General features: G+C 45.7%; 1 protein-coding gene across 1 annotated transcript in view; it reads left to right on the top strand.

Moving 5' to 3' along the window:
* LOC124021683 (espin-like) overlaps positions 1–6,578 on the top strand; it is a 12,375-nt gene extending 5,797 nt beyond the window's left edge. Inside the window, exons 4-5 of the mRNA XM_046336795.1 lie at positions 4,741–4,883; positions 6,121–6,578. Coding sequence (XP_046192751.1) covers positions 4,741–4,883; positions 6,121–6,238 — 261 coding nt within the window. The 3' untranslated portion in view covers positions 6,239–6,578. The remainder of the gene's footprint in view (positions 1–4,740; positions 4,884–6,120) is intronic.
* The last annotated feature ends 8,479 nt before the right edge of the window (positions 6,579–15,057 follow it).

Below are 15,057 nucleotides of genomic sequence, written 5' to 3'. Positions count from 1 at the left end.
GCTATAGAGGCTGTACTGACTGTGAGAGGGGATAACGCTATAGAGGCTGTACTGACTGTGAGAGGGGATAACGCTATAGAGGCTGTACTGACTGTGAGATGGGATAACGCTATAGAGGCTGTACTGACTGTGAGAGGGGATAACGCTATAGAGGCTGTACTGACTGTGAGATGGGATAACGCTATAGAGGCTGTACTGACTGTGAGAGGAGATAACGCTATAGAGGCTGTACTGACTGTGAGAGGGGATAACGCTATAGAGGCTGTACTGACTGTGAGAGGGGATAACGCTATAGAGGCTGTACTGACTGTGAGAGAGGATAACTCTATAGAGGCTGTACTGACTGTGAGAGGGGATAACGCTATAGAGGCTGTACTGACTGTGAGAGGGGATAACGCTATAGAGGCTGTACTGACTGTGAGAGAGGATAACTCTATAGAGGCTGTACTGACTGTGAGAGGGGATAACGCTATAGAGGCTGTACTGACTGTGAGATGGGCTAACGCTATAGAGGCTGTACTGACTGTGAGAGGGGATAACGCTATAGAGGCTGTACTGACTGTGAGATGGGCTAACGCTATAGAGGCTGTACTGACTGTGAGAGAGGATAACGCTATAGAGGCTGTACTGACTGTGAGAGGGGATAACACTATAGAGGCTGTACTGACTGTGAGAGGGGATAACGCTATAGAGGCTGTACTGACTGTGAGAGAGGATAACGCTATAGAGGCTGTACTGACTGTGAGAGGGGATAACGCTATAGAGGCTGTACTGACTGTGAGAGAGGATAACGCTATAGAGGCTGTACTGACTGTGAGAGAGGATAACGTTATAGAGGCTGTACTGACTGTGAGAGGGGATAACGCTATAGAGGCTGTACTGACTGTGAGAGAGGATAACGCTATAGAGGCTGTACTGACTGTGAGAGAGGATAACGCTATAGAGGCTGTACTGACTGTGAGAGGGGATAACGCTATAGAGGCTGTGCTGACTGTGAGAGAGGATAACACTATAGAGGATGTACTGACTGTGAGGGGATAAGGCTATAGAGGCTGTACTGACTGTGAGAGAGGATAACGCTATAGAGGCTGTACTGACTGTGAGAGGGGATAACGCTATAGAGGCTGTGCTGACTGTGAGAGAGGATAACACTATAGAGGATGTACTGACTGTGAGGGTATAACGCTATAGAGGCTATGGGCTTTGTGCTGGCTGAAATGATGGGCTTTGTGCTGGCTGAAATGATGGGCTTTGTGCTGGCTGAAATGATGGGCTTCGTGCTGGCTGAAATGATGGGCTTCGTGCTGGCTGAAATGGTGTCTGGACGACAGCCTGCTAGAGATGGAGAATGAGTCCTTTACGGTGTCGAGAAGTCGTCCTCAAGCTGGAACAGATGGCTTTTTGTGTGAGTGAGCAGCGAGGGTTGTCACCTGTGTGTTTGGGTGGGATACATGAGGATAGTGTTTCTGTGTGTTTGGGTGGGATACATGAGGATAGTGCTGTTTGGGTGGGATACATGAGGATAGTGTTTATGTGTGTTTGGGTGGGATACATGAGGATAGTGCTGTTTGGGTGGGATACATGAGGATAGTGTTTATGTGTGTTTGGGTGGGATACATGAGGATAGTGCTGTTTGGGTGGGATACATGAGGATAGTGCTGTTTGGGTGGGATACATGAGGATAGTGTTTATGTGTGTTTGGGTGGGATACATGAGGATAGTGCTGTTTGGGTGGGATACATGAGGATAGTGTTTCTGTGTGTTTGGGTGGGATACATGAGGATAGTGCTGTTTGGGTGGGATACATGAGGATAGTGTTTCTGGTGTGTTTGGGTGGGATACATGAGGATAGTGCTGTTTGGGTGGGATACATGAGGATAGTGCTGTTTGGGTGGGATACATGAGGATAGTGTTTATGTGTGTTTGGGTGGGATACATGAGGATAGTGCTGTTTGGGTGGGATACATGAGGATAGTGCTGTTTGGGTGGGATACATGAGGATAGTGCTGTTTGGGTGGGATACATGAGGATAGTGTTTATGTGTGTTTGGGTGGGATACATGAGGATAGTGCTGTTTGGGTGGGATACATGAGGATAGTGTTTCTGTGTGTTTGGGTGGGATACATGAGGATAGTGCTGTTTGGGTGGGATACATGAGGATAGTGTTTCTGTGTGTTTGGGTGGGATACATGAGGATAGTGTTTCTGGTGTGTTTGGGTGGGATACATGAGGATAGTGCTGTTTGGGTGGGATACATGAGGATATGTTTCTGTGTGTTTGGGTGGGATACATGAGGATAGTGCTGTTTGGGTGGGATACATGAGGATAGTGTTTCTGTGTGTTTGGGTGGGATACATGAGGATAGTGTTTCTGTGTGTTTGGGTGGGATACATGAGGATAGTGTTTCTGTGTGTTTGGGTGGGATACATGAGGATAGTGCTGTTTGGGTGGGATACATGAGGATAGTGTTTCTGGTGTGTTTGGGTGGGATACATGAGGATATGTTTCTGTGTGTTTGGGTGGGATACATGAGGATAGTGTTTCTGTGTGTTTGGGTGGGATACATGAGGATAGTGCTGTTTGGGTGGGATACATGAGGATAGTGTTTCTGGTGTGTTTGGGTGGGATACATGAGGATATGTTTCTGTGTGTTTGGGTGGGATACATGAGGATAGTGTTTCTGTGTGTTTGGGTGGGATACATGAGGATAGTGTTTCTGTGTGTTTGGGTGGGATACATGAGGATAGTGTTTCTGTGTGTTTGGGTGGGATACATGAGGATAGTGTTTCTGTGTGTTTGGGTGGGATACATGAGGATAGTGCTGTTTGGGTGGGATACATGAGGATATGTTTCTGTGTGTTTGGGTGGGATACATGAGGATAGTGTTTCTGTGTGTTTGGGTGGGATACATGAGGATAGTGTTTCTGGTGTGTTTGGGTGGGATACATGAGGATAGTGTTTCTGTGTGTTTGGGTGGGATACATGAGGATAGTGTTTCTGTGTGTTTGGGTGGGATACATGAGGATAGTGTTTCTGGTGTGTTTGGGTGGGATACATGAGGATAGTGTTTCTGTGTGTTTGGGTGGGATACATGAGGATAGTGTTTCTGGTGTGTTTGGGTGGGATACATGAGGATAGTGCTGTTTGGGTGGGATACATGAGGATAGTGTTTCTGTGTGTTTGGGTGGGATACATGAGGATAGTGTTTCTGGTGTGTTTGGGTGGGATACATGAGGATAGTGTTTCTGGTGTGTTTGGGTGGGATACATGAGGATAGTGTTTCTGGTGTGTTTGGGTGGGATACATGAGGATAGTGCTGTTTGGGTGGGATACATGAGGATAGTGCTGTTTGGGTGGGATACATGAGGATAGTGCTGTTTGGGTGGGATACATGAGGATAGTGCTGTTTGGGTGGGATACATGAGGATAGTGTTTCTGGTGTGTTTGGGTGGGATACATGAGGATAGTGCTGTTTGGGTGGGATACATGAGGATAGTGCTGTTTGGGTGGGATACATGAGGATAGTGTTTCTGTGTGTTTGGGTGGGATACATGAGGATAGTGTTTCTGGTGTGTTTGGGTGGGATACATGAGGATAGTGTTTCTGGTGTGTTTGGGTGGGATACATGAGGATAGTGCTGTTTGGGTGGGATACATGAGGATAGTGCTGTTTGGGTGGGATACATGAGGATAGTGCTGTTTGGGTGGGATACATGAGGATAGTGCTGTTTGGGTGGGATACATGAGGATAGTGTTTATGTGTGTTTGGGTGGGATACATGAGGATAGTGTTTATGTGTGTTTGGGTGGGATACATGAGGATAGTGCTGTTTGGGTGGGATACATGAGGATAGTGCTTCTGTGTGTTTGGGTGGGATACGTGAGGATAGTGCTGTTTGGGTGGGATACATGAGGATAGTGCTGTTTGGGTGGGATACATGAGGATAGTGCTTCTGTGTGTTTGGGTGGGATACGTGAGGATAGTGCTGTTTGGGTGGGATACATGAGGATAGTGCTGTTTGGGTGGGATACATGAGGATAGTGCTTCTGTGTGTTTGGGTGGGATACGTGAGGATAGTGCTGTTTGGGTGGGATACATGAGGATAGTGCTTCTGTGTGTTTGGGTGGGATACATGAGGATAGTGTTTCTGTGTGTTTGGGTGGGATACATGAGGATAGTGCTTCTGTGTGTTTGGGTGGGATACATGAGGATAGTGCTGTTTGGGTGGGATACATGAGGATAGTGTTTCTGTGTGTTTGGGTGGGATACATGAGGATAGTGCTTCTGTGTGTTTGGGTGGGATACATGAGGATAGTGTTTCTGTGTGTTTGGGTGGGATACATGAGGATAGTGTTTCTGTGTGTTTGGGTGGGATACATGAGGATAGTGTTTCTGTGTGTTTGGGTGGGATACATGAGGATAGTGTTTCTGTGTGTTTGGGTGGGATACATGAGGATAGTGCTGTTTGGGTGGGATACATGAGGATAGTGTTTCTGTGTGTTTGGGTGGGATACATGAGGATAGTGCTGTTTGGGTGGGATACGTGAGGATAGTGCTTCTGAATGCTACAAGTCCATTCAGTTTGTAATGTACCCTTTTGGCAAAAGCCGTCTTGGTCGATTTATCTATGCAGAGTCACCTTGCAGTCAACACACAGAAGAGCCACAGCTATAACTCCCTGTGGTTAACTGAAGCAGTGATGTGGATACTAAAAGGAGTCTCCCTGGGCTCTGCTGTGCAGCTGGCGCGTATGGAGGAGGAGCTGATAGACCGTCTTCAACGGGAGGTGGCGAGACAGAGAGAGCTGAACGTTCTGCGACAGGAGGACAACAGGCTACGCTGGAGGACACTGTGCTTCCTCCAGCTCAACCAGCGCCTCAAAAAGTACGTACCACCAGACTTTACAATATCATTTTTTCTCTCCAGATATGATACTGTAGTATGAATTTATGAGATTTCACCATCAAGGACATATACTACATTAATCCTCCCAAAGGAGATAACCTACTGGTAACCTGTTAATACCTGGTAGTACAGTCTCCTCCCAAAGGAGATAACCTACTGGTAACCTGTCGATACCTGGTAGTACAGTCTCCTCCCAAAGGAGATAACCTACTGGTAACCTGTCGATACCTGGTAGTACAGTCTCCTCCCAAAGGAGATAACCTACTGGTAACCTGTCGATGCCTGGCAGTACAGTCTCCTCCCAAAGGAGATAACCTACTGGTAACCTGTCGATGCCTGGCAGTACAGTCTCCTCCCAAAGGAGATAACCTACTGGTAACCTGTTGATGCCTGGTAGTACAGTTTCTTCTACAGATGCTGTGTCTGTATTTACACCATGCTGTCTCTCCTGTTGATACCTGGTAGTACAGTTTCTTCTACAGATGCTGTGTCTGTATTTACACCATGCTGTCTACTCCTGTTGATGCCTGGTAGTACAGTTTATTCTACAGATGCTGTGTCTGTATTTACACCATGCTGTCTCTCCTGTTGATGCCTGGTAGTACAGTTTCTTCTACAGATGCTGTGTCTGTATTTACACCATGCTGTCTACTCCTGTTGATGCCTGGTAGTACAGTTTCTTCTACAGATGCTGTGTCTGTATTTACACCATGCTGTCTACTCCTGTTGATGCCTGGTAGTACAGTTTATTCTACAGATGCTGTGTCTCTGTATTTACACCATGCTGTCTACTCCTGTTGATGCCTGGTAGTACAGTTTATTCTACAGATGCTGTGTCTGTATTTACACCATGCTGTCTCTCCTGTTGATGCCTGGTAGTACAGTTTATTCTACAGATGCTGTGTCTGTATTTACACCATGCTGTCTCTCCTGTTGATGCCTGGTAGTACAGTTTCTTCTACAGATGCTGTGTCTGTATTTACACCATGCTGTCTACTCCTGTTGATGCCTGGTAGTACAGTTTCTTCTACAGATGCTGTGTCTGTATTTATACCATGCTGTCTCTCCTGTTGATGCCTGGTAGTACAGTTTATTCTACAGATGCTGTGTCTCTATTTACACCATGCTGTCTCTCCTGTTGATGCCTGGTAGTACAGTTTCTTCTACAGATGCTGTCTCTGTATTTACACCATGCTGTCTCTCTATGTTTTCTCAGGCCCGTTGTAACCAGCTATTACAAGAACATCCCGATGCACATCTACTGTCTCCCTATTCAGACTGTTGGAAAAGGCAACAGTAACAAGAAGAAGAAGAAGAAGAAGTGGCAGAGATGAGAAGAAGAGGAAGTAGAATAGGAGTGCAGTCTGGGAGGATGTGTGACAGTTCATTGGTTCCACTTCCATGTACCACTGTGGGACACAGGACTATGTAACTCACAAGTCCTGCTGAACGCTGCTTCCTTAACATTCTGTACTGCATTGGGAAAAAAGAAAGTCACAAAGAATATTTTGGATATCTATCTGCTCTCTCTCCGGTATTTCTTACTTTGCCACTATACTGATATACACTGCCTTCAGAAAGCATTCAGACCCCTTCCCTTTTTCCACATTTTGTTACGTTACAGCCTTATTCTAAAATGGATTAAATAAAATAAAACATCCTCAGTAATGTACACACAATACACCATAATGACATCACAATACACCACAATGACATCACAATACACCACAATGACATCACAACACGCCATAATGACATCACAATAAACCATAATGACATCACAATACCCCACAATGACATCACAATACCCCATAATGACATCACAATACACCATAATGACATCACAATACACCACAATGACATCACAATACAACATAATGACATCACAATACACCATAATGACATCACAATTCACCATAATGACATCACAATACCCCATAATGACATCACAATACCCCATAATGACATCACAATACACCATAATGACATCACAATACACCATAATGACATAGAGAAAACAGGTTGTTCATTTTTCTTTTTGCAAATGTATAAAAATAAATAAAAAAACACCTTATTTACATATGTATTCAGACTCTTTGCTATGAGACTCGAAATTGAGCTCAGGTGCATCCTGTTTCCATTGATCATCCTTGAGATGTTTCTACAACTCGATTGGAGTCCACCTGTGTAAATTCAATTGATTGGAACGGATTTGGAAAGGCACACACCTGTCTTTATAAGCTCACACAGTTGACAGTGCAGGTCAGAGAAAAAAAACAAGCAATGAGATCGATTTGATTTGATGGAATTGTCCGAAGAGCTCTAAGACAGGATTGTGTCGTAGGCACAGATCTGGGGAAGGGCACCAAAACATTTCTGCAGCATTGAAGTTCCCTGAGAACACAGTGGCCTCCATCATTCTTAAATGGAGGACGTTTGGAACCACCTAGACTCTTCTTAAAGCTGGTCGCAAATGGGGGAGAAGGGCCTTGGTCAAGGATGGTCACTCTGACAGAGATCTAGAGTTCCTCTGTGGAGATGGGAGAACCTTCCAGAAGGACAACCATCTCTGCAGCACTCCACCAATCAGGCCTTTATGGTAGAGAGGCCAGACTGAAGCCACTCCTCTGTAAAATACACATGATCTCATGCTTGGAGTTTTCCAAAAGGCACCTAAGGTCTCTTAGACAATGAGAAACAAGATTCTCTGGTCTGATGAAACCAAGTTTGAACTCTTTGGCCTGAATGCCAAGCGTCACGTCTGGAGGAAACCAGGCACCATCCCTACGGTGAAGCATAGTGGTGGCAGCAACATGCTGTTGGGATGTTTTTCAGCGTCAGGGAGACTAGTCAGGATCGAGGTAAAGATTAATGGAGCAAAGTACAGTGAGTTCTTTGATGAAAACCTGCTCCAAAGCGCTCAGGACCTCAGACTGGGGTGAAGGTTCACCTTCCAACAGGACAACGACGCTAAGCCCACAGCCAAGACAGCGCAGGAGTGGCTTCAGGACAAGTCTCTGAATGTCCTTGAGTGTCCCAGCCAGAGCCCAGACTTGAACCTGATCTAACATCTCTGGAGAGACCTGAAAATAGCTGTGCAGCGATGCTCCCCATCCCACCTGACAGAGCTTGAGAGGATCTGTAGAGTAGAATGGGAAGAACTCCCCAAATACAGGTGTGTCAAAATTGTAGCATCATACCCAAGAAGACTCAAGGCTGCAATCGTTGCCAAAGGTGTTTCAACAAAGTACTGAATACTTATGAAAATGGAATGTTTCCATTTAAAAAAAATAAAAAATAAAAAAAGAAATGTGCAAAAATGTCCAAATTATAATTATGTAATTATTGTTTAGAATAAGGCTGTAACCTAACAAAATGTGGAAGAAGTCAAAGGGGTCTGATACAGTTTTATCTTTTTGTAAAGTTTTTTTGTTTGTTGTGACAAATGTCCTCTGTTTTGGAACCCATTACCTTATAAACTGGCTCTTATACAGAACCGAAGAAAAGTCCATTTTTTTTTAGAAAACCCCGTAGTCATGTGTCAACTTAATTTCCTCCATTATGGATGAATTTGCTTCATCTTAACTTCAAGACAATTAGCGTGGGTTTATTTTCCCACATTGGTTGCTGTCTCTCTCTAAGCTGCGTTCAATGTGATAGGTTTGGAAACATGGCACAGGGCAAGCTTGTGACTGACAGTTCGCTAATCAGACAGATAGCTCGGCTGCTCTACCTTCCACCCAACACCCATTCCTCCCTCCCTCCCTCTCTCCATTCCTCCCTCCCTCCCTCTCTCTATTCCTCCCTCCCTCTCTCCATTCCTCCCTCCCTCTCTCCATTCCTCCCTCCCTCTCTCCATTCCTCCCTCCCTCTCTCCATTCCTCCCTCCCTCCCTCTCTCTATTCCTCCCTCCCTCTCTCCATTCCTCCCTCCCTCTCTCCATTCCTCCCTCCCTCCATCTCTCCATTCCTCCCTCTCTCTCTCCATTCCTCCCTCTCTCTCTCTCGCTCTCGCTCTCCCTCCTCACAGTGGAAGCCACCACTTCAAGAGTTCAAGCCAACACAGCCATGTTTAAAAAATAGTACATTAATTAATAACTGTGTTCATTCAGCCTTGTAGAATGGAATCATTAGTCATATTTAGTTAATTACCCTGATCCACTGTCTGCTCTGAGTGGCCATATTTGTTTTTTAAGCCAATGTTCATGTACCCATACTCAGATGTTGCTGAAGCCAGATCTTACACACCGCCTGGATAGATATTTGACCTATCACCTAACCACATATGTTATTGCCATCTGGTGCCCGACAGAGCAGTCGATGACGTGGCACGCAACCATTGGTTGATGCATGCAACGTCTGAGCAAGGGAACGCGACCAGTGATCGTTCCCTTTAGGTGACCGTTGGAACCAGGTGGCAGGTTCTCATCATGCTCATGTTTCCTTCATGCTGAATGGGTTGGCTCTGGCAGAATGCTTTATACACACCTGGACGAGCTGCTTTATACACACCTGGACGAGCTGCTTTATACACACCTGGACGAGCTGCTTTATACACACCTGGACGAGCTGCTTTATACACACCTGGACGAGCTGCTTTATACACACCTGGACGAGCTGCTTTATACACACCTGGACGAGCTGCTTTATACACACCTGGACGAGCTGCTTTATACACACCTGGACGAGCTGCTTTATACACCCTGGACGAGCTGCTTTATACACACCTGGACGAGCTGCTTTTATACACACCTGGACGAGCTGCTTTATACACACCTGGACGAGCTGCTTTATACACACCTGGACGAGCTGCTTTATACACACCTGGACGAGCTGCTTTATACACACCTGGACGAGCTGCTTTATACACACCTGGACGAGCTGCTTTATACACACCTGGACGAGCTGCTTTATACACACCTGGACGAGCTGCTTTATACACACCTGGACGAGCTGCTTTATACACACCTGGACGAGCTGCTTTATACACACCTGGACGAGCTGCTTTATACACACCTGGACGAGCTGCTTTATATACACACCTGGACGAGCTGCTTTATACACACCTGGACGAGCTGCTTTATACACACCTGGACGAGCTGCTTTACCTGGACTGCTTTACACACCTGGACGAGCTGCTTTATACACACCTGGACGAGCTGCTTTATACACACCTGGACGAGCTGCTTTATACACACCTGGACGAGCTGCTTTATACACACCTGGACGAGCTGCTTTATACACACCTGGACGAGCTGCTTTATACACACCTGGACGAGCTGCTTTATACACACCTGGACGAGCTGCTTTATACACACCTGGACGAGCTGCTTTATACACACCTGGACGAGCTGCTTTATACACACCTGGACGAGCTGCTTTATACACACCTGGACGAGCTGCTTTATACACACCTGGACGAGCTGCTTTATACACACCTGGACGAGCTGCTTTATACACACCTGGACGAGCTGCTTTATACACACCTGGACGAGCTGCTTTATACACACCTGGACGAGCTGCTTTATACACACCTGGACGAGCTGCTTTATACACACCTGGACGAGCTGCTTTATACACACCTGGACGAGCTGCTTTATACACACCTGGACGAGCTGCTTTATACACACCTGGACGAGCTGCTTTATACACACCTGGACGAGCTGCTTTATACACACCTGGACGAGCTGCTTTATACACACCTGGACGAGCTGCTTTATACACACCTGGACTGCTTTATACACACCTGGACGAGCTGCTTTATACACACCTGGACGAGCTGCTTTATACACACCTGGACGAGCTGCTTTATACACACCTGGACGAGCTGCTTTATACACACCTGGACGAGCTGCTTTATACACACCTGGACGAGCTGCTTTATACACACCTGGACGAGCTGCTTTATACACACCTGGACGAGCTGCTTTATACACACCTGCTTTATACACACCTGGACGAGCTGCTTTATACACACCTGGACGAGCTGCTTTATACACACCTGGACGAGCTGCTTTATACACACCTGGACGGACCAGCTGCTTTATACACACCTGGACGAGCTGCTTTATACACACCTGGACGAGCTGCTTTATACACACCTGGACGAGCTGCTTTATACACACCTGGACGAGCTGCTTTATACACACCTGGACGAGCTGCTACACACCTGGACTGCTTTATACACACCTGGACGAGCTGCTTTATACACACCTGGACGAGCTGCTTTATACACACCTGGACGAGCTGCTTTATACACACCTGGACGAGCTGCTTTATACACACCTGGACGAGCTGCTTTATACACACCTGCTTTACACCTGGAGCTGCTTTATACACACCTGGACGAGCTGCTTTATACACACCTGGACGAGCTGCTTTATACACACCTGGACGAGCTGCTTTATACACACCTGGACGAGCTGCTTTATACACACCTGGACGAGCTGCTTTATACACACCTGGACGAGCTGCTTTATACACACCTGGACGAGCTGCTTTATACACACCTGGACGAGCTGCTTTATACACACCTGGACGAGCTGCTTTATACACACCTGGACGAGCTGCTTTATACACACCTGGACGAGCTGCTTTATACACACCTGGACGAGCTGCTTTATACACACCTGGACGAGCTGCTTTATACACACCTGGACGAGCTGCTTTATACACACCTGGACGAGCTGCTTTATACACACCTGGACGAGCTGCTTTATACACACCTGGACGAGCTGCTTTATACACACCTGGACGAGCTGCTTTATACACACCTGGACGAGCTGCTTTATACACACCTGGACGAGCTGCTTTATACACACCTGGACGAGCTGCTTTATACACACCTGGACGAGCTGCTTTATACACACCTGGACGAGCTGCTTTATACACACCTGGACGAGCTGCTTTATACACACCTGGACGAGCTGCTTTATACACACCTGGACGAGCTGCTTTATACACACCTGGACGAGCTGCTTTATACACACCTGGACGAGCTGCTTTATACACACCTGGACGAGCTGCTTTATACACACCTGGACGAGCTGCTTTATACACACCTGGACGAGCTGCTTTATACACACCTGGACGAGCTGCTTTATACACACCTGGACGAGCTGCTTTATACACACCTGGACGAGCTGCTTTATACACACCTGGACGAGCTGCTTTATACACACCTGGACTGCTTTATACACACCTGCTGCTTTATACACACCTGGACGAGCTGCTTTATACACACCTGGACGAGCTGCTTTATACACACCTGGACGAGCTGCTTTATACACACCTGGACGAGCTGCTTTATACACACCTGGACGAGCTGCTTTATACACACCTGGACGAGCTGCTTTATACACACCTGGACGAGCTGCTTTATACACACCTGGACGAGCTGCTTTATACACACCTGGACGAGCTGCTTTATACACACCTGGACGAGCTGCTTTATACACACCTGGACGAGCTGCTTTATACACACCTGGACGAGCTGCTTTATACACACCTGGACGAGCTGCTTTATACACACCTGGATGATACACACCTGAGAGAGTCAGTCAGTCCCTTACCGCTCCTGTCACTGGCCCATTGAGACCTGTCTTGGTCTGGAGGAGAAGAGAGGATATCTAGCTATTGTAGAGCTGCCCAAACAGAAAGGTATAGGTCAACCGAAGCATAGTCTGGGTAACATCAACAGACGACCTGACCATTGACAAACAACAGCACAAAGGACAGATTCATTAAATGAGATGAAGACTCTGGTTCCACCCAGGGAACAACGATGTTGGCCTAAACATGCAAGAGGTGTGAATGAATGATGCAAAGTCAATTTAAAGTGGGCAACTGTCTGATATTCATTGCCCAGGGTATGCTGATGCTACAGTAACTGTACGCTCAGTACGCTGAAAGAACAGATCTGTAGTAGTTCACTTCCTTACCAACAGGGGGCAGTCAACAGAAGCACGAGCAGCAACCACCAGATATCTCTATCTTTTGTGTATAAAAATAAATTGAGCCATAAATCAATGAATGACACTGCACATGTAGAAACGCAACTGATCTCCATATTACATTGACACATATGTGAGATTCATCATGCAATATTTACCGTGACCTTGTATTTCCCATAAAAGCAGAAAGATTGAATGAAATATTAGTTTTGCGGTATATGTAATGTTCTGTGCAGAAGAGGTTGAGCTATGAGTGAGTGAGCCGGAGTGGTAATAACACTGGCTCATCTATTAACATCTCTTGTTGCCTCGAAAGAGCATTGTCTTTTATTTATAACCTGAAAACTGTCAGATTAAAAGAGGATAAACACTGAACGGTGAGGAAAATGGTGGTTGTCTGTCAAAGAAAACATACAATACATACAACATGGTTGGGCATCTTGCACATTAAAGTTAGTCATATCACTTCAATATCATTTAAACTCTCTTCCATATGGGACAGTGTCTCCATATCATCATCACAATCATCACTTTTTAGCCCATGACCCCATGCAACTGAGAATTAATTCCAATTAGCACACTATCAAATTGTTCAATTACATGTGTATAATTTTGTCTGCAACAAATGACAAAACAGTGAGGTTCTGTGATGAAAGGGAGATGGGGGGGGGGGACGAAAACAATTATTTACATTTAATGTGTCATATTCCTAATGCCATTTCATAGGCCACGTCACAATTCACGTCTTCAATGTCTATATAGATCATGCTCGGTCACGGAAGATGTTTCACGGTCTGTTTAGAGAGAAACATGAAGCGAGGGAGACGATGCTTCGGTGGCAACAGAAGCAGAAAGAGCACGCGCCCAACACGGCAACAGCTACAGGAGATGCCTTTGGAGGTTGAGGCAGGGTCAGAGGGTAAAGGCTGTATACCCAGCATCCTCGATGTTAGAGTACACAGCCATCTTGGATCTGCGAGGAGAAGAGAAATTAATGCGGTGAGTTTTTTTTTCTTCCCTCTGTTTTTTCTTTCAAAAATATCCACGATGCTCCACCAGGGAAGCGTTGCGTGTCAAACCGGTATTATTTTGGCATCCAGCGACCCCGGTTTGAGGGAAATTGGGCCAGTGGTCGAGGTGCAATCCGACATTTGTCGTTTTTTGTCTGTATAAATTGAGAGCGACAGAGAACCAAGACACCGCAGGCCCAGTCCGCACAGCAGCCCTCCCCCTCTGCTGTAGTCACATAGTTATCCCGAGGTTTGAACATTGGGTCCTACTGATGTCTTTACAAGCCAGCTGATTTATCCCGTTTTTATGGAGGGCATTTCATTACAGGTATATAGATGACTAAAAGTCATAGTTTTCAATGAGCTATTCAAGTCCAACCAACTAGCGCGTATTTTGGTTAGCTTGTTAGCCTGCTATGTTTTCTCTGCTTAGCGAGCAGCTAACCTTTTACAATGTTCAAACATCCACACATATCTGGCCTATACATGTAGTTTATTGTCGCTTATCCTGATGTTTTGGTTGTGTTCACGGTACCTCGTATGTTTGTTATGTCTTAATTTAGTTCCAGTGTTTCTAGTTAGCCGACTTTTTTTGCTAATCCATATAACTTAACAACCGCAGTGTTTATTCATCCAACTTTATCTAACCAGTGAATTAACTACTTCTTCTTTAGTTGTCCAGATCGAGGAGAATGTAAATCAAACTTCAGCCTAAACTCATCGTGGTCCATTGAATGTTTGCCAGTTAACACCTGACATGAGTTCAGAGCCTGCTGGTACTTTGACAACACAGTAGCTATTTTTTAGGCAACTCAACACACACACAATACCTACACGATAATATGATGATTTCCCCCATCCCGTCACTTCATCTCTACAATCTGAGTACAAAACATTGGCCTGTGCTGTTCTTGGTCTGGAGAGAGAGAGAGAGATGCCTTTTCAGGAGTAGCTACATCCTGTGGTATTACATGACGGTGTAGCTGAAGGACAAAGACTCTCTGTTACAAGATCTACCAGATATTTATCTGCATTGACACTCAGGGAAAGGTGTTGTTTTGGTTGCAGGTGGTGATTTTTGAGGTCTTGACTGAAATTAAATAGCTATTGGGAAGAATATACCTACTCTAAATTAGCAAACTTTTCTTCAGCCCAACTCTGTGTTTTTGTCCAGGATGTCCAGCTGTGGATT

This window comes from Oncorhynchus gorbuscha, unplaced genomic scaffold (genome assembly GCF_021184085.1).
Source record: "Oncorhynchus gorbuscha isolate QuinsamMale2020 ecotype Even-year unplaced genomic scaffold, OgorEven_v1.0 Un_scaffold_1161, whole genome shotgun sequence".
In the NCBI taxonomy this organism is placed as follows: Eukaryota; Metazoa; Chordata; class Actinopteri; order Salmoniformes; family Salmonidae; genus Oncorhynchus; species Oncorhynchus gorbuscha.
Note: the sequence above shows the minus strand (reverse complement) of the source record. Positions and strands in the feature narration are given on the sequence as shown.